Source organism: Excalfactoria chinensis, chromosome 2, assembly GCF_039878825.1.
Source record: "Excalfactoria chinensis isolate bCotChi1 chromosome 2, bCotChi1.hap2, whole genome shotgun sequence".
Taxonomy (NCBI): domain Eukaryota; kingdom Metazoa; phylum Chordata; class Aves; order Galliformes; family Phasianidae; genus Excalfactoria; species Excalfactoria chinensis.
Window position 1 is genome coordinate 61,898,173 of NC_092826.1, and position 27,999 is coordinate 61,926,171.

The following is a 27,999-nucleotide window of genomic DNA, read 5'->3' on the forward strand; positions in this document are numbered from 1 at the left end:
TCATTCCTTCACTTGAGGAGAAGAATTTAAGGGAGATCTCTTTTGTGCATTCCTTCAGTTCATAACCTCTGAGCCCTATTAGCCCAAGCTGGCATATCTTGGGGAAGGAGCCTCAATGGCATGAGCAAAGATTTCATGGAAACTTGGTGAGCAGGGAGTTAGAAACCCAAACTGTTTTCTAGTGATGGAGAAGGTGTGGTGTGTGTGCACAGTGTTGTTACCTGTTCTGCCTGAAGAGCTGAACTTCATGGTATGCTGAACTGTGTGGGTGTAGACTTGAACATGAGCTTCCTATTGCCTGACCAGTACTTAAAAGAAGTCCTCTGCAGTATGTGGAACAGGAGATCATTATAGCATAAGGGACTGGCACACACTGAAGAAGAGAGAGCATTATGGAAGGGTAAGAACTAAAATTACTTCTGTGACAGAAGCAAGGGCTACAAGAATCTTTTCCTGCAATAGTGAAACACATTTTTATGAATACTCTCTCCATTTCTGATTATTTGTTATGCAGATAGAGTGGAGACTTGTGGAATGAAGCTCAGAATTCATTTTTTTCTAAAATAAAGTGTTGTGATCTGGATCATTCTAGGCTTATAAGCAGTAAAATGAATTGAAGTACAAAATACCATTCTTGTTCTGCTGGTGGCTGCCAATGACATATGGAGTTCTGAGGGAGAGCTTTTTGGTTTCAAACAGCAATGAAGATAACTCACTGGTTCTAGGCGGACTTGACAGTTAAAATTGGGAATTCATTTCCAGACAGCAACAGGTGTAAATCTTACAGCAGTGGGTTATGTCTCGGTTTCCATTTGCACCTGTCTGGGACAGCTATGATTGTTAGTTGCACAAAGGACTACTGTGGGCAAACTTTGTGTGTGTTTTAAAGATGGAGAAAATCTGACAGCCCATATTTGATTCACTGCTTCCATTTTCACAGTAGCAACAACAATAACCTCACCCCTGGACTAAGCAAGGAGAACCAAGCAAAGAATAAATAGCTGAATGCCTCAACATTTTGGATAGTAATTAACACCTGTGATTGCTATGTAAATGTAATAAAGAGCCATTAATCATCCATTTGCGGAATATAGGTATTTATAATGTTTCCAATTAGGAATCAAAACTTCTTGACGCTGTTTGGGGGAACGTACTTATGTTTTGTTGATGTTTTTATCCTTTTCTGCTCTTTGTTTTCCACTATTTCAACGTCATTGAAATACGTTTCTCCAAAAATATTTTAGCTGTTGCTACAAATTTGTTATCCCTGCTGGCATATGCTATGATTAGCACTTCTGTGTCACATTTACTACATTTTTATTGATATTGGAAGCTTTTAATTAAGCCAAATAGCTTAAAGAAACGTCAGGTGATTATTCTGTCCTCATAGGTTGCCCTTATAATGAAAAATCTAATCTCCTTAGTGTGGCTTTCCTTAAATTGGGAAGAAGCCAAAAAGCTATTTAGAAATAGGAGCTCTAAACTCTCTGAAAGAAAGGTTTTTTTCTCATTATAGGACAGCTTTAAACTTCATTATGTTTTCCTCATAGAGGTTAGTTCTGTCTTTGTTTCAGACAACAGCTTCATAGGCTGGTGTTTCATATGAGCCGTCTTTCAAACATAAATTGTTTGGTTGCCTGTCCTGTGAAGGAATTCTCCAGAAGACAATGTCAATTTGCAGTATGGCATAATTCGTAAAGCAGATTCATACTCACATGCTTCACTTAATGCTTATCCACATAGCAATTATAATCAAAGAAACTTGAATCATCATTGGTAAAATAAGTTTCTAGCTATCTCATTAGTCATGAATGGTTTTTGTATTTAACCACATCTACCTCCAGTTTTCAATTTAAAATTGAAAGACCAGCATAAGATCTCTTCATGAGGCACTGCAGACCTCTTTTTCTTTCTGTGCTAAAGAATCAATGATGTATTTACAGACATACAGGTTCTTGTGCTTTTCAAAGACTGCTAGAAAACTTCCTTTTAAAAGTGGCCCTGGTCTGTGCGGTTATTTATTTAAGAACAGGGATAATGAATATAAGCATGCAATATGGCCGCCTTCCATAACTCCCCCAGAGGAGGGGACTTGCTATTGCAAACCCAATTCCCCCAGCCTTTGCTCATATGGAAGACTTTCCAGTTCTTTGATCATCTTAGTTGTTGTTCTTTGGATCTTCTCCAGCCTGTCTGTATCTTTTTTGTATAGTGGGGACAAAAATAGAGCATGGTATTCTAGGTGTGGCCTAATAAATGCTGAGTAAAACTCAATAATCACTTCCTTATCTCTTCTGGTGATGCTTTTAGTGATGCTTTTGCTGATGCAACCCAGGATTTTGTTGACTTTCTTTACCATATCGAGCATACTGTTCACTCATTGAATTTATCATCCACCAGGACCTCCAGAGCCAGACAGGCTTTTCCTAGATAGTTTTTGTTGTTGTTTTCCCTGAAGTCCTCCTTACGGATGTATTTATTGTAGTTCCCCTCTTAATTGTGTAGGACAGTAGTTAACAAATTGCATTTTGAAAGTAACTTATGTTTTAATATAACCTGCTTGGCATTTTTGAAGACTGAGAGTGAATTAATGATTTATAAATCTTGATTATGAGTTTTTGCAACACTTATGTGTAAAACTGCCCTGAAGCAGTGAAGAACTGTTTCCTTCGAAGGCTTTCATTTTCCTCTATCTTTTTCCTTGTAGTAGTAACAGTAAAGAGACACTGACTTGCAAAGCACTGGTTTGTAATCACAACATGTGTCAGTTGACATGGTATTTACAGGCTGAGGGAGCTGGGTTTGTTCAACCTAGAGAAGCGAAGGCCGTGGAGTTACCTCATTACAGCCTCTCAGTACTTAAAGGGAGCCTATAAACAGGAGGGGAGTCAACTCTGTGAAAGGGTAGATAATAGCAGGACAAGGGGAAATGGTTTTAAGTTGAAGGAGGGAAGATTTAGGTTGGATTACAGGGGGAAGTTCTTTACTATGAGAGTGGTGAGGTGCTGGAACAGGCTGCCCAGAGAAGTTGTGGATGCCCCATCCCTAGAGGTGTTCAATGCCAGCCTGGGTAGCCTGGTCTAGCATTAAACATGGAGGTTGGTGGCCCTGCCTGTGGTGGGGAGGTTGGAGGTTCGTGATCCTTGAGGTCCCTTCCAACCCGGGCCATTTTGTGATTTTGTGATTCCATGCTGAAAAATGCTTTTGCCACTGCTGTTTGTGTCTCAGACCTGAAGCAGTGACATTACAACCTCTTTATGTACCTTACAGGCTCTAGGAGCAAAACTTACCTCAACACTTGCATATCCTGCTGAGCACAGTAGAGTTTACAAGTGTTCAGCTCCTAGAAAAAAATTGTAGCAGTTCTAAATAAGTTAACAGGAAGCCATACTTCAATTATGTTGATGCTTCACCATTTCTTTCCTTAAAAATAGCTCAATCTGAATGTTACACCGTCATGACGATTTAAAGCAAACAGACAAAACATTTATCGCTGATTTCTCAAGACCAGATATTGTCTTACTGTTTGGACTCCTACAGTAATCCAACAAAGCAACCTATAGGATGTCTTGGAATGAAAAGTATGACCTCATTACAGTGAGAAAAGACTTTAAAGTAACCTCCTCTGAAATAATAGTGAATTGATATTTTTATTTTAAAAGAAACTTAATTTCCTTTAAGTACTTCAAAATCTAGAGAAGTGGCTGCAGCTCTTAAATGTTAGAATGCGTTTCGATTTTTGAGATGTTTTTTTGTTTGTTTGTTTTTAGTTTACAACGTCAGCAGAAGTATATCCTTGTACAACTTACCGTGATCTTTGTTTTTAACTTTCCAACTGATTAATTACAGCTGAACTGGGAGAGTGTGAACACCCGGAGCACACACCAGAACTTGTGTCTGAATTCCGGTTTGCACCAAACCAAACGGAAGCAATGGAATTCGACATCTTCCAGAAATGGAAAGAGTGCAGGTAGGATACCTGTGTGGGAGTGGCATCTAGGAATAGGTTGTTTTCTTCCAAAGTCAACTATGTAAGTACCCCCTTAGCAAACATAAAGCAGCAACTGTGCTTGAGAACCGAAACAGTATGCCAGACAGAAACCTCCTTTCCATCCTCATAAAGAAACAGATTTAGATTAGAGGAGGTTGGTGGAGTTAGGTTTTCTTGTTTGTCTTTTCTTTTCATCGTTCTGTAACAGTTTGTGCAGTCTGATTCTCCTTCTTTTTTTAATTGGGTACTGTCATAAACAATTCCCTTTCATGCACGCACTCTTGAAGTTTTGTGTTCGGGGCAGTAGTGAGAGCTTTTTCTTTCTTTTAATGCATATATACATCTTGATAATCCTAGGCTGAATTCTCATGTTTATTGGCAATTGTAAACCTTTTTAAGTTTTTATCACTCTGATTTCTTTTCATTTAGAGGGAACAGGGTAAAAGCGTAAGCTAACCTTGAAATTCCTGTAGTGTTATTGAGTGTTCAAAGACAAGGGGGTAGGGAAAAGAAATTATTTTCTAAAACAGGCAAAAATTTTTTACTGTAATCTAAAATAATTTTTATGTTCTCAGGGGAAAGAGCCCAGCACAGGCTGAACTGTGTTACTTGAACAAAGCCAAATGGCTAGAAATGTACGGTGTAGATATGCATGTAGTTAAGGTAAGGCACATGTTGTACTGTGTTTTATTAAGATGGGGTCAGAAAATTAAAGGGAGGTGCAGTTTCAGGCAAAACATTGTAAACTCTGGGAATGTAACTTAATTTAATGTACTGCCAATTAACACAAACTTTTAATTGCCACTTTGGTTACTGAGGAGAAAAAAAGAAGACAATAAAACAAGCAAACAAGCACTGACGGAAACACGATCAACTTCCTCCTCTGTTCCCTGGGCTATAGCATATCCTTCAGTCTAGCATATCTTCTGCCCTCTTCCTAGCACCTACTCCCTTTGTGTTCCCTGCAGGTTATATTTAGTCCCTCCCAAAGCAGGTCACAACCTGCAGTTATGGTCATCTGCATAACAGTTTCTTTATGCTGCTTCCTGCTTCTTCTTCATTCTCCTCTGCTGATGTGTGCTTGTTACTGCTCATTTTCTGCTGTGTGGGTTGCCCACAGGCTTACATTCCCTCAAGGCCATTGCTTGGAGGGGGTTGGACTAGATGATCTCCAGGCATCCCTTCCAACCTCTACTATTCTGTGACTGTGTGTGACTCTGTCCTGGGATGGGTTCTCTGTGAGCTGCAGTCCACCAGGACTGTCTCTCATCCATTGTGGAGTATCCATGGTGCCTCAAGGTTGTCCCTGTCCTTGTGTGGCCACAGTCCCTTGGAGTTGTCCCTGTCATGGTGTGAGATGTCCAGAGGCCATTATCTGTCAGAAGTTCCTCCTCCTGTGTGGTCAGGCTCTTTCAAAGAGTGTATCTAATGCCAAGTCCCTTTCCACATGACCTATCCAATGTCCATGATTTTTTCTATTCTGTCTACATCTCCTGGCAGCTATTGCTTGCTCTTAAACAAATGTGAGCGTTTAAGAGCTCCTTAGGTGTCATGTTTGAGCTCCTCAGGTATCAAAGCTGCCTGAGACAGCACATAGCCTCCTCCCACAAAGGGTGCTCTGCAGCCCTCAGTTGCAGAACCCTTTGATTTACATTCACTACAGATGCATATCCTTCTCCTCTGTAACAATAAAAAAATGCAAACCTTATTGTATAGATTAAAACCAATGAATTTTGATATAGCATGTATAAGATTTATGCTACTAATTGCATATTGATTATTGATTCTGTGTTTGCTTGTAGGGAAGAGATGGTTGTGAATATGCTCTTGGACTGACACCAACAGGCATATTGATCTTTGAAGGAGCAAATAAAATAGGCTTATTCTTTTGGTAATCTGCTTTTCTTTTATATATATGCATACATTTATATATATATATTTCTTTTTAAATGCTGAAATCTTCCTGTTTTACTGTGTTTTGTAATGCGGATTACATCTACCAGTTTATAATAGATCCAAAGGCTAATTGGCTTGGTTGGAAATACCACTGGCAAATGGGAAATATTTATTGAAATACTGCTACGTTTCCAGGGAATCATAGTAAAAGTATAATTTCTGAGGTATTCTGGGATTGCAAATCCCTCATCTATTTTGGGGAATTGTCCTGAAGTACAAAATGCAGTTTTTCCATTAATTTTCTGTTTGCTTCCTACGTGTTTAGGCCTAAAATCACAAAAATGGACTTTAAAAAGAGCAAACTGACACTAGTGGTTGTAGAAGATGATGAACAGGTAACTTTCTGCCCTTTCTTTGGCCTGATCCAAACACGTGCAGAGTGTGTTTCAACTGATAAGAACACGAGAAGCTCAGCACAGTGTTGGATTGGGCTGTATTTTTTGCCACAGACAGTAACTAATATCATGCATGCCAACTTCCAAAGCTTTTGTTTCTGCATTTAGGGCAGAGAGCAAGAGCACACATTTGTTTTCCGGTTAGACAGTGCCAAAACGTGCAAACATTTGTGGAAATGTGCAGTGGAGCATCATGCTTTCTTCAGACTGCGAGCCCCAGCAAACAGTAAATCTAGTAGATCTGACTTCATAAGGCTGGGATCACGCTTCAGATTCAGGTATTTAGTGAAGTAACAGCAAGATATTAGTTTTACAGAGGAGGAGGTACAGCATTCAGCAAAAGACAGCAGTTAACTTTATTTTTGTATTTTAAGTGGACGGACAGAGTATCAAGCAACACATGGGACAAGGTTACGCAGGACTAGTACGTTTGAAAGACGTCCCAGCAAGCGATATCCTTCTCGAAGGCATTCGACGTTTAAAGGCAAGTGTACCTGTGGTCACTGAACTGTTTATGCAGTAGTTGCTGTGTGGTACAGAATGAGCTGATGTTCCTTTAGGATGTCCTCGGATTCCTATGCATTCCTGAAATATGGACCTTAGTTCCATTAAAAGTATTTGTGGTATTACGGGGGCACTTTTATTTCTACCCTCTCGTGTACACAGAGGGGAAAGGGACAGTGAGTAGGCATGCCCTCTAGAGGCTGTAAGCCCCCGCCTCCCTTCTTAATCTCTCTTTTACAGACATACACTAAATTTATGAGATATTTACTTTAATATATCAAATAACACTTATGTGATAAGTATGGAAGGTTTCTTAAGTGAAAGTTGAGATTATTTTAAACATTCTGTAACTGTCTGATCTGTCAGGCCTTGCACTCAGTGCTTCCATACAGTGACTTATGTCTGTGAGTTGGGATGAAAGAGAGAGTGTGGTTTATGATCATTTTAGTTCTCTGAGATCCTGACAGAATGTTTACTTCATGCAAAAACTCATTTTAGATTCTTCTGTCACACATCTCTTTTCCTAGTAGTAGCCCACGAGCATTGGATTCTGTCCTAGCTCAGTCCCTCTGGTTGTACTTTTACAGTGTCTGATTAAGTCTGTAGTCTACTTTCTGCATTAAGCACTATCTTGGATTTTCAGTCATTTCAATTAGCAGTTTTTCCATGCTCTTTCTGAAAATATGGTTTGTCAGGAAAAAGAAGGATTCGCTTAAGCTGTGGTGTAACATCCCAACGATGATAACTGTAAAATGTCTCATGGTGGTTTTTGTTGTGTTTTTTTTTCTTTAAGCAAACAATCCTGTGAAAGCAGCACAACTGTGGTAAGTGATTCTCAAGTTCTCTCTACCTGTCAGTAGCTGTTGTAAGGCAGAAGGGATCCTGAAGAACATTTCTTCGCCAGGATTTGGTGACACTCATTCTCTGGTGTAGGACAGATTGCTTGGGAATCTGTCATTATGCTGCACTACATTCTTCTTGGGGACAGACTGTGAGACTTTAGATGAAATGCTTTCATTTTTAAGGTGTTTTTATTTGAGATCATATTAAAGTAAAGCGTATTCCCTTCTTGCTCATTGCCATTGTTCTAAGATTCTAGATTATTCATCTAAGCATTGTTTGTTCTCATTGCTGTGGCTTATATCTTGAATAAACTACTGATGTCCTAATTTTACTTCACTGTAACACTTCCTTGAAGAGTAGAACAGATCTTCCATTAGACTCTTATAGAATCAGGCCTATAATGTTTTAAGTACTAATGAAAATGAGATTTTCTGTGTACCTTGGGGTTTTGTCAGTATTTATTACATAAAAGCTTTTTTTTTTTTCCTCCCTCAGTGCTAAAAATACTCCTGAAGTCCACAACTACCAGGTAAGCATAAATATTGTTGAGGAAAGTATTTACCTTTCAAATGCTCTTACTTAATGGCAAGTAATTTTTCTGGTCTACAATTATGACAATTGCTTTGCTCCCTTTCCTTCTACTGGAGCGGGTTCATAAATTTGCAGCATTAGACTGGGAGTTCCGGATAAAGTGAAGGGACTTTTCTGTCTTGCTTCCCTTGTCTTTTTGGATGCTCTGCATGCTGAATGCACTCGATTTGCCATCCTCTTTCGCTTCCCTTCCTGTGAGATCACAGGTTAAAGACTGTGGGACTGTGCATATGGTGCATTCTTGGAGACTGCTTTGTGAGCAACACTTTGTGTAGAGCAGCATCCAACACTGGAGGAGCTCTCACAAGTTCAAAGTTGTGATTATTTCCCCCATAACAACACTTAATGAGTTCATTGCTGGTCAGATGTTTGCGGTGGTGTTTTTCTGTGTCTGTTTTATTGTTGCTGATTGTTCATCTGTGTTTGTCTTCTTTTTAAAACAACCTCCTTTATAACCTTTGATGGAAAAACCTTATCCAGCAGTTCCATGCTACTGAGAAAGCAAGCCATGCTTTCATTCAAACAGAGTGTGTGCATGAGAATGGAATGCTTGTTTTTATTAAAAGCCTCACCAGTGATTTTATTTCATTCTTTCAAGCCTTCACGGGTGTGAGAGAGAAATGCTGTCACCAACGATAGGTGACCTTCTGAAGGCATCTACTGTAATAACCTTTCTCACTCTCCACCTTTGATTAAAGCTGAGCATTCTGTTGTGTTTTCTATGTGAAGCACTGGATGTGCCAGGTTATTGCTCAAACAGAAAAGCAATTTTCTTTGCATTTGTCCATGGGTATGTCCTAATAAGCAAGCTTATCATTAAGAGGTCTTGTATGTGTGCTAAATGGCATGGAACAAAGTCTGAAACAGTGGATTTTTTAGGGCTCACAGGTAGCATGTTCCTCAAGGCTCCAGAAAAAAAAATAGGGAGTTGAAATTATCAAGGAGTTTTTATATAATTTTATTAACCAGGTTTAATGTTTTCACTTGCAGCCACAGTATCATCCTAATATACATCCTGCTCAGCCACACTGGCATCCGCATACACCTGTGAATGTAAGGTAAGCAGCCTTCATGGAAAAGATTACTTCTTTCCTAATCTGTTAGTATGAAGCTTTGGTGGGTGTACCAACTTCAAATTTTTTAGAACTATATCACAAAAATATTCCTGTTGTGCTTCTTTGTGGCAAACTACTGATGGGAAAAATGAAGTGAAAATAAATTTTGGAAGAAATTGAATCTAGCCTTGAACCATCTTGATGGAATGCACAGGTAGAGGCACACGCCTGATGGTGGATTTGGGTCTGTGCACGTACACGTGTTAAAAATCAGCTGCTATTTTGTCCTAATAAAGAGTAACCTTTCTAGATTGTTCAGGATGTTGGGCAAATACTTACCATCTTGACTGAAAAATACCAACACCCTAATCTTTACTCCTGTTGATTTTACCTTTTAATTTCTATACACTTGCATCGGATAGCTAGACTTTGTGCTTGGTGTGGGTGGGCTCTGGAAATGAAGCTGAGCTTAAAATGGATGAAAAGACAATTCAGTTTGAGTTTGAACCTGAGAATGCAGGAAAAAGGCAAGCATTTATTAGGCAGAGAAGCAGGCATGCTCATTGTCATCTCAGAATTCCTGGTGCAAAGCAGTAAAGCAGACATTAAAATTATGCTAGAAACAGAAGACTGTTTAAATTGAATAATCAACTCTGCCTGTACTTTGTGTTCAAGATCTTTCCTGGCTTTAGGGTTTCATGTCCAGGCTTTTGTTTGTGATTTTAAATATTCAGTATCCAATTTTACATTACCAAAGAGGAAGTATTGATAAAAGCTAATAATTTTATAAGTCATTTGAGGTTTTGCTGATTTTTTTTTTTTATTTTTTTTTTTTTAATCCTGAAGATTTCATCACTTTTAGTGCATTTTAAAGCCAAATAGTTAACCTTGGAGCAGAGCAATATTGAAATAAGCACAATAATGTATTATAAAGTGTGTAGACAATCTCCCCCCCTCCACACCCTCTGCTGCCTTGACAAAGATTAAGGCTAGTGAAATATGTACAGTGACATTTTTATATCTCGACTTATAATTCTAGAAAGATACTTAAATGCTCTTCTGTAAACTCATTAGAAAAGGTGCTTAGAGTTTTTGTTCCAGTCTGGTGTAGATGTTTAAATGTGTGGTTAAAATGGAAGCTTCAAGTTATTTTAATTTAGAGTCAGAGTAGTGGAGCTAGTCATTTAACATCTTGGTTAGCCTTATTTGAGAGTGTTTAATTCATTTGACTGTGAATCTGGGATCAAAACACAGATGTATGAGATTTTTTCTGTTGGCCATGCAAGTCTAGAATGGGGCCATGGGTTGAAGCAAAACTAAACACGCAATACTGCTTTAATGTATTTCTTTATAGTTATTTATTATCTAAAACATTTTTCAAATATTTCTACAAAATATTGCAAATATTTCTACAAAATATGTGTCAAATAATATGTGGAATTGCCTCTGTTTTCATAGCAAAGTCCTTTAAATGAAATTAGCTTGCATTTAACAAAGTGTCCCATCCTGTGAGAAAATTCATTCCAATTAACAGTTGTGGTTTTAGAATTTTAGAATATCTTGTTTTGTTTTTCAAAATGATTCAGGAGGGACTGTAGAACTGGTTGAGGTTAATATCTCTAAGTACCAGTAAGTCATGAACCAACAAGGAAAAAAAAATTCTGCTCAAACTTTTGCAAGTTTCAGCACATAGTCCTACAGAGACACCTGTACTACTTGTAGGTTCTAGGTATTCATCTCAACAGAATGGACTGTATTGTGCTGGCTGCTTTGGTGTAGCTGCACCAGTGGTGAGTGAGTGGCAATATTTATGGAAGAGCAATTTTCATACTTAATAGGATCATCTTTCTTAATTTTTTGTAGTCCTTACGATATTTTTTTTCATGAGTTCAACTTTTTGCATGATTTATTTTACTTGTTTGTTGTACTCATGTATGTTTTCCTATGGTCCCACCATCTCTCTGGGATTTAGGAGCATTGGTGCACAACACTTGAAAACAGAGATTTTAAATGGCTTAGCTCTAATTCAAGGCCCTTTGAAGTGAATTAAAGATTCCCAATTACATCAATAGATTCTTGTGAGACCTGTCATCATTTTCTTCTCTTTGTGGTAGCCGTCCATCACAATGTGTGCATGCTTAGCATTTGCTGAATGAACTCATGTTGCTGTGTAGCACTCATAAGTTTACTTCCATCTCTCACTAACCAATACCTGTGCAAATGGTACAGGCCATCCTATCATGATGACAGGCCATATTGGAAGCCCCCCACAAGTGGAGAGGACAGCAGTTTACGGTATATTCAAGAACAGAACCAGAAGAATTTAGGAGAAGTCCAAAGTATGGTGTACCAAGATAAACTCATGACGACTCTCTGAAAAAGTCATCTTCATTTCACCTGCCATCTTAGATGATCATTGCATTCCATGGTCCTTGTCTGTCTGCAGTATGTTCAAGTGTATCGTGCGTAAAGTGTGTGTCTTTTTATGTACATCTTTTTATGTACATCCATCCTTGTTTAGTGTTCATGGACATTCTTGGGAAAAGTATTTTCCATGTCTTTGTAAAAAGAAAAAATCTTGAAAAAGCCTTTGTGAAAGCTGGTAAGAATTTTCAGTGTCCCAGGAACAGAAATGTTTCTGGGGATTTATGTTTCGCATTACATTTTGAATCTGTGATCCTCTGCCTGCTGCTGAAGGTCAGCCATTCCAGCCTTTAGTGATTTTCATTATCGTGTTTCTTTTGACTCAGATTAATAGATGAAGTTGGAGAAATTTTGTCTTTTAGTTGATGTGCAAATAGGAGACTGGAGGGGGGAAAAAAAGAGAAATCAGATTTCACGCTGGCAATTAAAATGACTTAAGGCACGCCACCAAAGGGAGCCTGCTGAGGTAGTCGTAGGTTTGGGTGTCTTTTGCTTTTAATTTTTGTATTCTGCAGCAGAATTAGAGGTGCTTGCCTAACTTTGGAAACAAAGAACACTGGGAAAGAACACTATAATAAAGTTTATGGAGTATACGTTTCACTTTTTGACTAAGTGATTATATAAATAGCATCCCCCAAAACCATACCTGCTGCTATACATGCAAGAATGTTAAAAATGAATCCTTGCTGAAAGGGTGCTGCTGTCTTGTTGTTTTTAATGTGACCACAAAAATGAACAACGCAATTGCATAAAGCTACCTGCTGATAACTCTTCACTGCATGGATTCAAGACCACAGCTTATCACATAGAATCATGGGATCGCAGGGGTTGGAAGGGGCCACTGGAGGCCATCTAGTCCAGCCCGCTGCTAAAGCCGATTCCCTACAGTAGGTTGCACAGGACAAGAGGAGGATGATCCAGTAAAATAGCTCTATTTTTTTAAGGTAGACATTTGAAAAGTTGAGTATATATTTTACAGACTTAGTTCTTTAAATAGACTGGCTGGCATTTTGATCACTTGCCGATTTATTTTTTTTTTAACTGGGAATCATAGTGCCATTTTCACTCACGTGTTTAATTTGGCCTTACGTCGGTGGTCTCTCTGAAGTTGTCAGAATGAATAAATCTTTATATGGGATATTTAAAAGTGAAGTAATTTTTAAACTTGATTTTGATGAAATATGCATTTATAAACAGCTATAACCATGAATTTTTTTTTCAGAGCAAATTTGATAGTGTATATCTTTTTGTAAAGTATATTTGTTTACAAATGCTGTCTTTTAATATCGGTTTTGATCTTTCCTGTATGTGCTAAGTACAAATAAAATTCTCAATCTTTTTTCTTTTGGTTATGATGCATTATTTATTTTTGAAAGCCTTATGGGGAGGGTTTGTAGATGCAATACTGATCTGTACCTGTGTTGCCCTGGGATCACTAATGCTGCACTGTAGTGTCTGTGTTGCTACAGATAATGTTTGTGCTGCTAATGTCCATGGGCTAGGAGGGGGGAAACAATAAAGCAATTGTGCACTGGAATGTAACAGTGCCAGAGTAAGTCTCAGATCATAGAGGCTGCCTTCAGTTTCTTCCCCTTTTTCATCAGTGTTTTATTTGAGAAAGGAAGAAATAGAAACTTCTTGCTGGAGCCATTGGAACAAGAGCCTAGTTTAGCTGCACTGAATGCCCTCTGGAGAAGGAGGTTTTTCTGGTTTTAGGGTGGTTTGGGTTTGGTTTTTGTTTGTTTGTTTTTTATTTTTTGGGGTTTTTTTTGAATACACGTTAGTTAGTTGGAACATTGATTGCTTCACAATTCACACACCTACCTTCATAACACGTTGTTGGTTTTGTCACATAAATTCTGTGCGGGTTGTTGTCAGCATTCCTCTTCGTCGTGTGTTTTTATTTGTAGTTTGGTTTATTGCCGAGGTGTACTGATCTTCCTGATGGATCTCAAGAAAAAACAGCACAGACCCTAACCAGTCTTTGGACGTTAAAAGGCCTCACGCAGGAGGTCTGAGGTCTGCACATGGATGAAGAACATCCTGTGAGACTTCTGTGCGTGGTGCATGTTGTGGTGGTCATATTGCTTCTCCGAAGAAGGAGCTCACACACTCTCCAGTCTCCTTACACTTTTCCATTCCCATCCTTGCTGCCTGCAGAATTTTGTACCAACCATGTCACCAAGCATTCAGATGGGTAAGAACAGATGAATGTCTCTTTCCTTCCTTGCTGTGGTCACAGCTGGCTTCTTGTCACAAATGTGCAGGGATGTGGTTGGGAAAAGAGGATGTTTCTCTCTGTTTTTGCTGGCCTCGATCTGACTCTTGCACCACCTGAACAAGGATGGATGTGGGTACCCCTGCAGTGAGCAGATAAAAGACTGGGGGTGTTCTAATGCTATAAATCAATGGTACGTCTTAGATTCATGCTACTACAGGAAGCCAGTGGTGGTTTATAGATGCACAAACCCAATATAGAAACTTGATAGCCCTAGTAGGTGATCGTTTTCACCTTGTGCTGAATTATCATAGCTAGTCTCTTCTTATGAGGAAATGCCACACACATACATAAAAAGAGTGTGTTCATTGCAGGTACAGATAAATAACAAATTTTGCGTGCATTGTAAATGTACTGGGAAGTTGCTTTTAAAGGAAAGAAAAAAACCTTGTGCATGGCCTGAAGGAAGTATCGCTTTGTGAATCCAAATGAAGCATGTTCTCAGGAGCACCCTCTGATGTTTGTACAAACTTTCCCCACCCAGTTCTGAAGTCTGTTCATTGTGCAAGGCCAAAATCTTTTTTTCAAGTCCACTGTGCACTTAGAAACTCTTCTGTAATCTGATCACAGGTGATAAATGCTACCTTTGGGTAATCTAAGGAGGGGAAATTCTTTGAGTACAGTGCAAGGCACTGGAGAAATTGGACTGATCTGAAGTGCACTGTGTAACAGGCATGTAAATTAGTGATTAATTAGTGATTAATGTCGACTACTAAAATATGATACTGAAATACAATACCGAAAGTGTTGTCACTTTCAGTAAATTGTTACAGCGTGGGCTTTTCCTTTACATTTTCATTTTCAGCTATTTTTCTTTAGCTGATGTGAGTCACAGGCAAACAGAACAAATGGATTGGGCTTAGTAATGTATTTCCAAAGCTGGCAATCTGAAGTTTGCACTTTTAAGGACAAGAATCAACGCATCCTTCTAGAACGTTTTGCCAGTGAATCCAGATGCAAATCAACCAGAAGAGGGATTTCTTTCTCCAGTTGTGGACAAACACAAAGCATGTATTATGGGTCTGTGATGGAAAATGCCATTTTTCCCTCATTCTGGATGATCGTGGCAGCAAATCTCTCTTCTACCTGAGAGAAACTTAAAGCCTGCAAGTAATTTTGAAAGTGGAGCTTTCACTGCTGACGTGGAGTCGGGGAGCTTCTAGAACAGGTAAAAAATGAAGCTCACTTGCTTCTGATTTGTCAAAGCTTGCAAGATGGAGATCTGAAGGAATGGAGAAGACAGCTCAGATTTTCCACCAGTCACTGGTTGGTGCATCCAGCAGGTGGGCTACAACTACCTAGCTGGAAGGACTGAAGATATATCCACCACCTAACCTGACACATCGCATCTCTGTAGAGACTGCTGATAAGCACTTCTGCCTTACTCTGGCAAAAAAGAACTGAGAAAAACAGTCTTGTGGGAGTGCTGTCCTTGCAGGCCTAGCCAGGCATTGCTAAGACTTCAAAAGAGAACTGCTGCAGACCAACGACCATTAGTGAACATAAAGAGGGATTGTACTTCTTGAAATTATTCTCAGACTCTGTGCTATGCTTTGAAAAGGGACAGATCCACCAGGATTCTGGCTGCTTGTGTTAAGACTGTGCAGGCCAAGGATCTTCTCTGAGAGCCATCTTCAAACAGCGTTCTACCAGTTAAGTCTGCATCTCAGCTGCACTTGTGCTACAACATTGAGGATGGAGATTTTGAACCTTTAAGAAATGAATACTTTTTCCTACTTTATAGTCAATTCGCAGAAGCCTGTAAAAGAACCGTGTTACATTTGATGCTCATGAGTGCTGAAGGGCCTGCAGGAAAATCAGTCCTTTGTTCAACAGGCACCAAACAAGCAGGAATATTCAGCTTTTGGACCAAAACAACAGGAGTTAAAGTAGATAAGTGAAAGCATAATGTAAATGGTAGCTGTGGACCACACCTATCTACCTGTTTGTCTCCTGTCACTGCAAAGCACGGTGTGCTAATGAGGATATGTTCAGCCTCCATTGTTCTCTTTGTTTTTCATGTGTTCTTGTACCAGGAAAGGACTGGCAAAATAGGCCTCCTTTCTGACTGCATGCTGTTTGTCTTATTGCCACTGTGTTGCAAAAACAGACAAAAACTGGATTCAACTGGAGTTCCTCTATTCAGTGAGTCACTTCCAGTAATAAAGCTTCTGCAGGTAACATTCTGCTCTCAACTACTTACCTACGACTCCTTCATGACTGTCCTTTACAGCAAGACAACTTATTTGTAAACAATGGGTTTCATGAGTGTTAATCTGAATTTAGTTGTAAAGTTCTCAAACCGGGCCTCCTTGTGTGCTGACTACTGCTTGTGTTAGTAGGTGAATACAGAAAACATAAGCATGTCTTCTGTGATCACGTTCTTACTGCTTTTAATTTCAGCAGATTATAACCTTCAGTTTTGAACTGGAGGAAAAGGAGGTTTTTTATTATTATTATTTTTAATGTAGTTTTTTTTTTTAAATTCAGCATTACTAAAGATTATGGCTTTTGTGTGTGTGACTTTTTTACGTAGAGGCCTAGTGGATTTGGCAGTAAAGAAGATAGGAGGAAGTTCCACAAGCCTAATATCTTACCCTCACTATTACTTCTTGTCTTTGAGCTTCCAGGACAATGGCTTTCTCTTGACTGTGGGATTGCTTTTGCTTTGGTAGCGTCTTACCTTCTGTGACTTGCTGCATGTTAGTTTTGTCTCTTTGACAAGAAGCGTTCATTATGGCTGCCACAGTCATCAAACCTTCTGAAAACTGAGTAACCTTTCTATTTAAAAACAAGACAAGAGCTGAGCAGTTGGAGAACCAGTGGAAATGCCCCAAGAGATCTGTTTTCTCTTGCCATCATAATTACATTTCCAATTTTGATTTCTTATGCTGCTTCCAGTCTTCTAAGTTTGTAACGTGCTTCTGTTTTTCCTCCTTTTTCATCATTTTTTGGTTTGTTTGTTTTTTCAGTAGCAGTCTTACCTTTAACTTAAAAGTATTAAACAGCAAAACCTGTGCCTCAGTGTCAAAAACTGAGTTAAAGCATGAACAAGCATTCAAGTAGGGAAAAAAAATATGGAAAACCTGTGATTCCTGGCTTAACAGTGCCATATGTTAAGGGATTTTATATATATATATATATATATTTAAAGTGTATTTTTAGATAAGACAAAACATCCTTCCTGCCTCCTGAAGAAAATGGAAGAAGCAGCCACAGCTAATTAGTAGTAGGAAATACTGATCTAATGACATTTGAACTCCAGGTAACAAGATACTTATCTATATGTATTTTATTTTCCCCGCTAAATCCATTGCACCAGAGGTGGTTATGGTTGCATATTAGGAACAATTTCTTCTCAGAAAGAGCACTGATGCAGTGGCACAGGCTGCCCAGGGAGGGGATGGAGTCACCATCACTTGTGGTGTTCAAGAAATGTGTGGATGTGGCACTGAGGGACAGTTTGAGGATGGGCTGGTGGTTGGGCTGGATGATCCTCTTGGTCTTTTCCAGCCTTAATGATTCTATGATTTGAAGAACTTTGGGAAAGTAGAAATAGAAAACGTCGCTGCTTCTGAGCTCTGTTATCAGTCATTTTCATATTCTACTGTTGTATTTAATATATCTCTGACTTATTTTCAATTTCTGACTTTAAACAATAGTCTAGAAATTGCTTTTAAGACGAAATGAAAAGTTTCTTCCTGGAATTCTGATGAGTTGCTCAAGTGTTGCATAAAAACATAGATAGGACAGCTCACAAGACTGAGAATAACCTTGTATGTGCCGAGTGATTGATTTTGTGTTACTTTTACCTCTTGATGAAAGTTTTTACTTGCTATACACTGTACCTGTTCAGTGGCTATATTGATAACGTGTTTAAAAGAATAGCAAAAGTCTATAACCTGAGCTATTTTGTGTGGCAGTGGTGTTAGGTACATTCTTGTTAGACTTTGAAGTTAGGGCGTATTCTGGTGACCCTATATTTCTTTGTGGGGCATTGGAGACATGTGGAATCAGATTGCTTAGGCAGCATGACACTAATAGAGTTTGATTAATTTATTTTAAAAGCGTTTTTTTGAAAGCATTTCATCTTTGCAGGAACAGAAACAGCAGATTCTAAAGCCTTGCTGTAGTGGTTGGGGCCAAGCATAGTGAGCAGTAGGTAGCTTACAGTTTGCTGTTCCTTTCCTCCCTTTCCTCTCCATCTTCTCATGCTGCTACTTCCTGATACACACAAAATGCCCAGTTTTCTTCCCTTTTCTACTCTCAGTTATTTCTACTCAATTTTCCCAAGGCTTTTCAGGTGTTTTGGCTCTTGTGTAGTACTACTGATAGCATTTCCTAGACATTGCAAGATGCTTCTCACCAAAAGGTCCCAAATTCCTTCAATGTTCTGTGAGCTTTGGCCATTTCTCATGTAACTCTCCCTGCAGAAGGCAGAATGAGAAAGGCAGGAATGTGCCTAGCTTGGAAGACCTGAGTTACACCATGGGTTAAACAGCAGGAAATGCTGTCACCTGGATCAGCAACTTGAGATCAGCTGCAGACTGTCTTAGCAGCCAGAGCTGCTCCTTGCCTTTGCTACCAGAGCACCCTGGGTTACCAGCTGGTTTCCCAAGTGTGGGCTGAGATGGGAGGGCAAGCACTGGCTCAGGGTGGGTTTTCATCATGTCTTAGAAAATTCTGTGTCTTCTTTTTGGAGTTCTCCTCATCTGCAAGGACAGCCGTGACAGTGATTTTATTTATTTATTTATTTATTTTGACAGGTGATTAAATATCATTAGCTATCATTATCATTAATTAAAACCATTTGTAAATGAAGAAATGTGAGTTCAGTTCCCCAGTGGGGATAGCTTGCATGGCAGTTTTGCAAGGCAGTATTTTTTTAATGATCTTTATACAGATAAGGTGAAGTCTGTGAGGACAATGGCTGTGCTGAGCTGAGATTTGTTCCTTGGTGTTGTATTAGAACATGCATTGCCGCAGGCTCTGCACATTAATTGGAAGCTGGATCCTACTGCTTTAAAGCTTAGCTCGGCTTCTAACACAAGAAGTTGGTGTCTCTCCTACAGGAGAAACTCTCTCTGCTCTCTGTGTTGTTTCTGAACACCTGCTTCCCTGTGGCCATTTCCTCCTCCTTTCCTTCCTGGCTGGCTGGTTTGGCTGGAAGAAAGCTGCTGGCTGCCCACTCTGCTTCTAGAGTGGAAGAAATACGTGGCTTTCTGAGGTGTCCCTACAAGTGGATGAGGACTGCTGCAATGCATCTCCCCAGTTCTCCTGTCATCTGGTGGTGTCAGGGCACAGCATTGAAGTATAACAGTGCTGTCAGCTTTAGGTACACTTTCTATATTTCAGGAAACCAAGAGGCCTCGGTTTTGTGGTGCAAGGGAAAAAATCATATAGGTGTGCTTGTAGGGATTATAGAATCACAGTGTGGCTTGGGTTGGAAGGATCTTAAAGATCATCCATTTTCTAGCCCCTGCCATGAGCAGGTTTGCCACCTACTAGACCAGGATGCCCAGGTCCCTATCCAACCTGGCCTTCCTTCTTTACTTATGGACACTCACTGCTGTTATATGTCTCAGTCTTTGCCTGCAAAAATGAAACTGTTCCCTTTTTCTTTCATAAGCAGCCCTTTCTCCATGGTCTCGCTTCCCTTCATGTGTAACACTGAAACCTCTCAAAGTCTTTTGCTTCAGCACACTGGTTCTAGCCATTAAATGATACTTGCACAGGGTGCCACATTCCGATTCCCTCATTTCATTGCTGCCTAGAAATTTCCAGTATGCTATTTATTTCTATACTCACTGTGCCACTTCATGTGCTACTGTGACACAAGGGGTGAATGAGAATCGGAATAAGCTGAAAGCAAGTTTTACTAAAAAGTACCTTGTTTTGTTTTGAACTTCTTTTGAAACAGGGGCAGAGAATAAGCCCAAAGTCTTCCTTTCTTTTTTTTTTCTCCTCCAAATGCAGAGACTAACCTAAAATATGAGTGCTTGGCTTGACACAGCTGTGAAATCTCATTCCCTAGCTGCCATGCTGAAGCTTAATGTGCAATCACTGCTTTCGTTATGCTTCTGAGAGTCTCTGCTTCACACATACATGCTAAGGTGTGCATTAATAATCCTCCCAACTGCCATTTGGGAGCGCATCGACAGCCTGTCTGGATGTTGAAGGTATGGTTGTGCTATGGTGATGGCAAAATGTCTCCTTTTAGGGGGTGAAATGCATAGGGCAGCATCCCAACACATTCTGTTTGAAACCTGCAGTGTGTATTTGAGTGCTGCCCAAGCTACAGAAATCACCACCAGGCTTACTCCAAGCTGCTGACAGGTCTGGATACAGAGGGGTTGTGCAGATGTTGAGGATCTTGAAATGCTAGAAAACTGCAGTGGTTTTGTGCAGAAGTGTTCAAAGCAAGGGACAGAGTTGAGTAGGCACAACCATATCCAGAAGCCTGGGATTTTTTAAACCAGGGTTCAGCTCCTGCAGGGCAAGTCTAAAGTAAATTCATAGGTGTCCGAAGGGCACAAAAGTTTGAGGTTGCTTTCTTCTCTGGCCCCACCAGCCTCCAGGAGAGAGCCCTACTACTGGAGCATGGAGACTCTCAAGGCCAGACTGGATGGGCTCTGAGCGCCCTGATCTGCTGTAGGTGTCCCTGTTCATTGCAGGGAGCTGGATTAGGTGGCCATCAAGGGTTCTTTCCAACTCAAATGATTCCATGTGTTACTCCTCAAGTGTAGCTTCATGCAGGCAGGAGATGCCTACAAGAGAAGAAGACATGGACAGGGTGAAGGCATGCTCTGGGGTAGAGGTGAGGAATGTCTACAGGTCTGTGTGGTTGTGTTCTACAGGAGCTGGGAACGTGGCATGAAAGGACAAATATTGTTTTAATATGTCACAGCCAAAATGAGAGGTACTGCTACACCAGCCTGTCATGGATGAGAGAAAAGTCCAGCATGGGTTGGTTGGGACCTTAACGCATGTGAAAGTTTAAGATGCAGCTCAAGAGGAATGAATGCTTCTAGTTCCGAGTAACCTGCTTCACAGCTCGGGAGGGAGAGATGCCTGGCTGCTTTAGGAAAGGGTGGTGTTCCTGAGGATGAGAAGTTGAATGTGTGTCAAAAGCAGCATTCTATTTAGGAGAAAGCAGATGTCGTGTTATAGTACATACACAGAAACTGGTCCCGTGGGACATGGGAAGCATGTAATGCCTCTTTAAGGCCTCAGCAGGAATGCACGACATCTCAGAGGCAGAGCAGGGGGTGGGTGTGCAGAACAGGGTGCAAGAACGATCAGAGCTGTAGAAAATGTGATGAGTGAGGGGCCACTGAGAGTTCAGAGTGCTTCAAACTCTGGAGGAAGATGTGGAAATTGTTTCCACAAACATAGGCTTCTGTAGCAAGAAATAACTTGTTCACTGTTGGATGGGAGGAGAAATAACAGGCTTAAACTGCAGTAAAGGTAACTTAGGTTAAATGGAAAAAGTAAGTGAAGGCATGGGCTGACACTGAAATCGACTGTACAGAGAGGTCATGAAGTCTGCTAGGGAAGGTTTTTAAGGTTCAGCTCAGGCAGTCAGCTGGGGTAATGTAGGCCTGGGGGGTCCTTTCGTGAGGGGAGAGGTGAAGAATTCAGTCTTCTGAATTCTTTCTCAGTACTTTTCTTTTTCTTTCCCCTTTTTTTCCTGATCCCCTAACATGGTTGTCTGTGTGAGCTGTACAATAGAGGCATGGTTCGGTAATGCAGCAGATATGAAATTTAAGAATACCATCTGAAAATACCTTCTAAAGCAAAGAGTGAGGACTGTAAAATTGGGATAGGGGGCTAGTAACGAAAATAAAATTCAAACAATAGAAAAACTAGTGAGAAGATATATACCAATTGCCCTGTTTCTTTACAGGCTGTCTTCTTGGTCAGAAGAAAGTAAGTGTGGAAGTTTGAGGCTAACAGCGTTACCAGGTGTCTGTTAATTTTGACTCTTTTTAAAGGTTTAGCCTGGGGCTGCAGAAGTGCTTTGCCCGTGTGTAGGATGGAGAGGGAAGAAATGTTTTCTTTCTTTAGAGAACTGTCTGTAGTGCACTGCCTTTTTCTTTGAAAGGCAAGAGTTGGTTACGTGGGGAGCAGCTGGAGCTTGATCAGAAAACTCAACAGGTAAATAAAGCAGGAAACCTGCACAACAGCCTATTGCCTATCAAAAGGCAAAGCAGATGTGAAACATCGGTATGTACCAGGAGGACCAAAAGACAACTACAGGAGAAAGGATGAAAACCAGTATCTGCCCACGTTTGCACATAGTTTGAGAGCATTACTTGATGTCTGAGGAGCAAGTATGAAAACCTGAAAGGAGTATGATATGGTCTGATTTTCTTGTATCAGTGGATGGAGAAGGATGTGTGAGCACAGTACATATTCAGGTAAGTCAGATAGAAACAAGCAGTAAAAAGGAATGTTAATGGCAGAAAGATGCCTTGTGGGAAAAGTGTCAAGATATTAGATGTAAGATAGTGGGAGAACACTGAAATTAGTGATAATAGATGTGACATCACTGCTAAATGATGCCACAATGATGCCAGTTAGATACCATCTTGCAACAACTATACTACAATGCCTAATGTACTCCTAAATTCAGCAGTATAGAGTACACAGAATAGGGATTTGGACTACTCAATATATTTTTTGGGGTACTGCCAAGCTTCTCTAGCACACTGGATCTGAGGCTGCTGCAAGCACTGTTCTTGATGGCTCACCAACCTAGAGTGTGTTTGTACAGAACTCTTAGGTGGGAAGGAGGGAGTGGATGTGAAGTCTTCCTCGCCCAAACCCACATCCATCGGAAATGCAAGAGATAACTTAGTGCCAAGATGAGCTTGTGCCCATATCTGCCAGTTGCTGCCAGCCCCAGAAGAGAGCAGATGACTGCATCCTCTTAGCTGGGCCAGCTTTTTCAGCAGGGGGCTGCCCATCATAGTGAGCTGCGTGGGTTTGGTTTTCAGTGCACACCTGAACAGCAGCTTTGTTGGGCTCTTTACTTCTTTGAAGTAAAGGTCACCCTGCATGTTACATGGTGAGAGCTCTCCTGTCTGGAGAGTCAAGAGATATATCTAGAGAACTCAGTGCAAATTCATAATCATGCCAGAGCTATTTGGTTCATTCAGTTGCCCATGTCATTCCCATTTCAGCATGGGAGCTACTTCATGCCCAAAGCAATACGAGGAGTCAATGTAAAGATTCAGCATGATCTTATTTGTTTTGAAAAGACTGGTAAATAATCTGCTACGCAAACCTGTCATCCAGTGAAATGAAAGCAACCCCTGAATGCATGGGGTTTTGTGTCCTGAAAAATGTTGAGTCGTAGACTAGAATAAGCAAAATGTGCTGAGACTCCAGCCCCAAACTGTTAGTATTTTCATTCTGTGAACAAAACCATCTCTTCTCTCTGTCAAAAAAATGTCACTTCGATCCAAAGAGCTTGAAGGGGAGCTGTTACTATTAGTATTCAATCTCATTAGCCTGTACCATTTTTCCCCAGTAGGCACTTGCTTAATTTGGTTATAACAGTGAAGATATAGTACAGTTTCAAAAGACTGTCCTGGATTATCTGAGCTCACCAAAGCTTTTCCCTGTGTATGTGACCCCTATTTGTGTTGTTCCCTTGAGGCAAATGGAGCATCAGAAGTGCCTTTATTGGCAGTCCTTGCTACAAGCTGGGAACCTGCCAAGGCGAATACACAAAGCCTTCCATTCCCCGCCTCCTGCTTTCAAAAAAGTAACCTGCATGAAAGCATTATTCAATTGCTACCCAGTCAGAAACCTCATGCTGTCAGTTGTTGCTAAGAAAGCAGTCGTTACTAATGATGCACTGAGTTGCACGCTTCAGCATATCCTTTGAAATGATGCAGATGTGTGTGTGTCCAGATGACTTGTTAATTTTGCTTCGAATCAGTAAGTAGTCTGCAGAGAACATATGTAGCGAGTAGCTAGGTATAATTCATTCTTTGCTCCTTTAATTATTCTGTTTGTCTTTATGCCATGTTGTCAGTTTTTCAGCTACTGTTGGTAACAGAAGCAAAATGAATACTCATGTGGGTGGAGAGATAATTTTGTTAGCATTTTCCAAATGGACAGGGGCTGCTTCTGGGTTGTTTTGTTTTTTTTTTTGGGGGGGGGGGGGTGCAGGGAATGAATTGATTTACTGCAACTGTTGTCTAATGCAATACTGCAGAATTAGTTAAAATATTATACATGCTTTAAACAGTCCATTGAGGAGAGTACATCCAAGTCATTTGCAGTGTCTGTGTGAAATTATGTCAATCTTTTTCTGGTTGCTGGCATATTTCTAGGCATTCCTCATCATTTCAGACAATAAGCTGAAATAGCATCCATTGAAACTACTGAAGTAGTAGTGTCACGTGGCACATCTGAGTTGGAGGTGATCAGTAAAAATGTCAATGTCTCCATTTCTCCATGTATTGTAGACTGACAACTTAGTCTCCTAAGTAAACCTACACAACAGCAACAACAACAAAAGGTACTCACCAGCAGAGATGGGATCCCTTTTGGACCAAGTGCTATCCTGTGTGCTGTTGCCTGTAAAACCTTTTCTTTCCAATGGGGTCTTTCTCCATTTTTTTCCTAAGTCCTGTAATTTTTCATGGAGCCTTTTCACCATTATTTTGTAGCCCTAAACATTCACAGGGGTATAAAGTCCATTCAAGGACTGTTCTTTGCTTTCCTTTTCTGATAGTTTCACTTTAAAGGAGTTATTGTTTGTTGCCTGACCTTTTTCCTATTGGAGGTGAAATTGCAAATTCCTGCAGAACAAATTTTGATGTTTTTGTGAGTCATCTTCCATAGTTCAGTTGGAATTTAACTCGGTGTAAGACTCCAGCAGAGCCTGTGCAGCGTGCAAAATCAAAAAGAATTCTTACACTGAAGTCATGTCAAACAAGCAGAGGAGTCCTTTTTCCTCACCCAGTGACACTCCTGTTAAAAGAAAAGTATAGAAGTCATTAAAAAATATATTTGCCAAAAAAAAGAAAACCAAAAACATTTTTTTTTTTCCTCTGATGAAATTTGCACTCTTTTCTCTCCAAGAGTACAATTTATCCTTCTGTTTCCCACTCTAACTAGAACCGCATTTATTTTGTAGCTATCCCTTGAACAACAGTGATCTGCACCAGTTCAACATTGAGGAGAATGGCGGAGCACCGTACGCCGCAAAAATGCCTGCGAGGCACCACCACCACCACCGCCATCACCACCACCACGCCAACTATGGCGCCCTTGCTCCCGACAGCAAAGACATTGTTTCTGGAGTTCCCAACCCAAACAGTAAGTCTACTGCTGTCAGTGTCATGTCAGTAGCTGTGCTGTAATCAGTCTTTGTCTCTGGCAAGGAGGCGAAGGAAAGAATAACATCACACGTGTCATTTTTCCTCCGTGAAGAATATACTTCCTGTTGTTATTTTCTAGCTTGGTACTATGTGCAAACGAGACAAGATGTACAGTTTCTTGGCTTTGCTATGGGACTGTGGGATTTGGTGCTAGATTGGTGTTCTGCAGCTGAACAAATATCCAATTAGTCACAGATACTGAGTCTCTAGCTGCTTGGCACAGGCTATTTTTTCATTGTTACTATTTATCTCTATAATATAACAAACCTATCCTCATCTGCCATTCTGTTGCTGATCACCCCAGCTGGCCTTCAGCCCTTGTTGTTTGGATCTGGTTCTTGCTTTCATGTCTGGGCACAAGCAGCACTGGGCAAACACCGTTGTGCTCTCTGTTTTGGTAGTGGGGTCCACAGCTGTGGAGGAGTAGCTGAAAAAATATTACATTGAGGCTGAGTCCAGTCCAGTGCAATAGGCTCTCTTGGCTCTTTAAGAAAACTTCTGCAAATGCCATAGATTTTAATAACGGTGGCAAAGATGCATTCCCATTCATAGGCTCACCCAAATGCCAGGGAGAAAGAACAAAAGCTCAGAAATACCTGAGAACCTATGTAAGAAAGAACTATGTAAACCACTGGCAAAAAGACAGAGAGAGATGTCTATCAGAAGCACTCTTTTCATGCCTAGGCGTTTACTGTCTTCTGCATCACTGGTGCTCTTCTTGAGACAAGTGATGTCTTTCTCTGTGGTGAGTAGGAAGGGCTCGCTTTGCTGTACTGGCTTTGGTCCCAGTGGTTGGCATCACCTTGGCTGGCGGTAATGTGGATGATTCCCTCAGCTCCAGCTGCCACCACTGGAGTACGCTCACTTGCTCTGGGCATGTAGAAAGCAAAGAGGAGAGAAAGTTGCTTGTTTCTGATATAGCCTTGGGGATTTCAGACATACATCTCGACTGCTGTACGTGTACAGGCTTGTAAAAGGTGCATAGCTTGGCCAGATGTTTGTAGGTTTGCACAAAAACTGGAAGAAAAACATCCCTGCCATTGAGCAATCCTGTTTCTTGTGCTCCAAATTGATAGTCTCAGCACTCTGCAGTGCATGAGATGCTGGAACTGAATAAGGATTTCAGAAGATGAACAAAACAAAGTGTGACCTATTACTTTCCTTACTTCGGGGGTATTCTGAGTTTTTCCTTTGCCCATGTTTTGGCTTTGTGCATCATTCTCAGTGGTATCTGCTAGGGAAACTCTCAGCCTGTAGCCGGGATGTCAGCATGGACAGTACTGGGTGCTCTTGGCTCCTGGCTTTCCTCCCTTAGCAGCTATATACAGGTACCTGTCAGTGCAGAAGTTTTATTTGAACTTTGTGTCAGAAACCTGGAAACCTTTTCTTTAGTTTTCATTCCCAAGGAGAGGGAGGTGACAGTTTTAAGCATGAGAAACAAAAGGAAGGCATTGCAGGTGTTTGAAGAACAAGTCCTAAGCAGCAATATGAATTGCTTGCTGGGGCTTTAGAAGAATCTACTCCCTTAGCAGCAAACTGCAGTAGCTCTTCTGTAGTCCTCTATGCTTATGCACTGAATGCTACACATTAGAGGATCTGCAGAAGGCAAAATGCTGCTGTGGCACTGCTGGGGTGGGGCTGGGGTGGGACTTTCCCCTGGGAAAGGGGTGCTGCCTGCTTGATGAAGTGGGGCTGAAGGCTGCAATGCAGCCTGTCAGCCTGGTGCTGCAGGAGCCAGACGCCTTCCCATGGCTCTGTGCCAGCCTCTATTTTTTGTTTCCTAAATTAGAAGTGAAGCATGCCAGTGGAAATGCAGCCAGTGCCAGCAGCAGTGCTGCTGAGGGCCTGGGCCCTGAGGACACTGTAGGCCTCTGTCCCTGGGGCTTCCCTACAGCCCAGGCTCCCACACCTCCCCCAGACCATCAGCCTGTGCCTCAGCAGTGCTACAGCAGGGCCAGACTCCAATTCCTACAGCCCTGCCCTATTGGGAAAGGTAATAATTATGATCATGTTTCCTGCACCCAGGATGCTACTCTGACACAGAGGCCCTGCATGCTCTGCCCAGCAGCTGCCGTACTCCCAAAGCAGCCCAAATTTTGGTCTCCCTGAGGAAGCACAAAGGAACATGAGTGCCATCTGCAGAGGAACTGTGGTGCCAGTTTCTAAGTTGGCTTCCTGACTGCCAGCCAGCCACCTCAAAGCAGACCATGTCACAGCCCCCCAGAGCCCTGTGTCCATACATTCTGCCTGTCGCACAAAGCTGATTCCCCCCAAAAGGCAGCCCTCTGTGAGAGAGCAGGTGTGCTCAGGCTGCTGCTTGTGCTTTTGGAGTGGTGATGGTGTAGATGGGACAACCAACCTGGAAACTCTGGATCAAAGCTATGCCTATGTGCATTGGGGTGGAAGCTCCAACACCTTGGCTGTCAGCCACCTCTCTGCAACTGCACGTATGGCACTGTGGGACCGACCAGAAACACACAAGCTGAGAGAGATGCTTTCAGGGGTCCAGATGGGGTCCAGATAAGGACTGGGACATGGGATCTTGTGTCTGGCTGAAGGCCGT

General features: G+C 41.0%; 1 protein-coding gene across 4 annotated transcripts in view; it reads left to right on the forward strand.

Moving 5' to 3' along the window:
- EPB41L4B (erythrocyte membrane protein band 4.1 like 4B) overlaps nucleotides 1-27,999 on the forward strand; it is a 164,887-nt gene that overhangs the window by 69,932 nt on the left and 66,956 nt on the right. For 3 of the 4 annotated variants that reach the window (XM_072327651.1, XM_072327649.1, XM_072327650.1), the window contains exons 7-16: nucleotides 3,850-3,970; nucleotides 4,567-4,654; nucleotides 5,794-5,882; nucleotides 6,213-6,282; nucleotides 6,451-6,620; nucleotides 6,717-6,826; nucleotides 7,640-7,670; nucleotides 8,185-8,218; nucleotides 9,271-9,338; nucleotides 25,193-25,374. In XM_072327651.1, the coding sequence (XP_072183752.1) occupies nucleotides 3,850-3,970; nucleotides 4,567-4,654; nucleotides 5,794-5,882; nucleotides 6,213-6,282; nucleotides 6,451-6,620; nucleotides 6,717-6,826; nucleotides 7,640-7,670; nucleotides 8,185-8,218; nucleotides 9,271-9,338; nucleotides 25,193-25,374 (963 nt within the window). Of the gene's footprint in view, nucleotides 1-3,849; nucleotides 3,971-4,566; nucleotides 4,655-5,793; nucleotides 5,883-6,212; nucleotides 6,283-6,450; nucleotides 6,621-6,716; nucleotides 6,827-7,639; nucleotides 7,671-8,184; nucleotides 8,219-9,270; nucleotides 9,339-11,564; nucleotides 12,478-25,192; nucleotides 25,375-27,999 lie in introns of those variants that run through there. The other variant, XM_072327652.1, reaches the window with a different exon arrangement.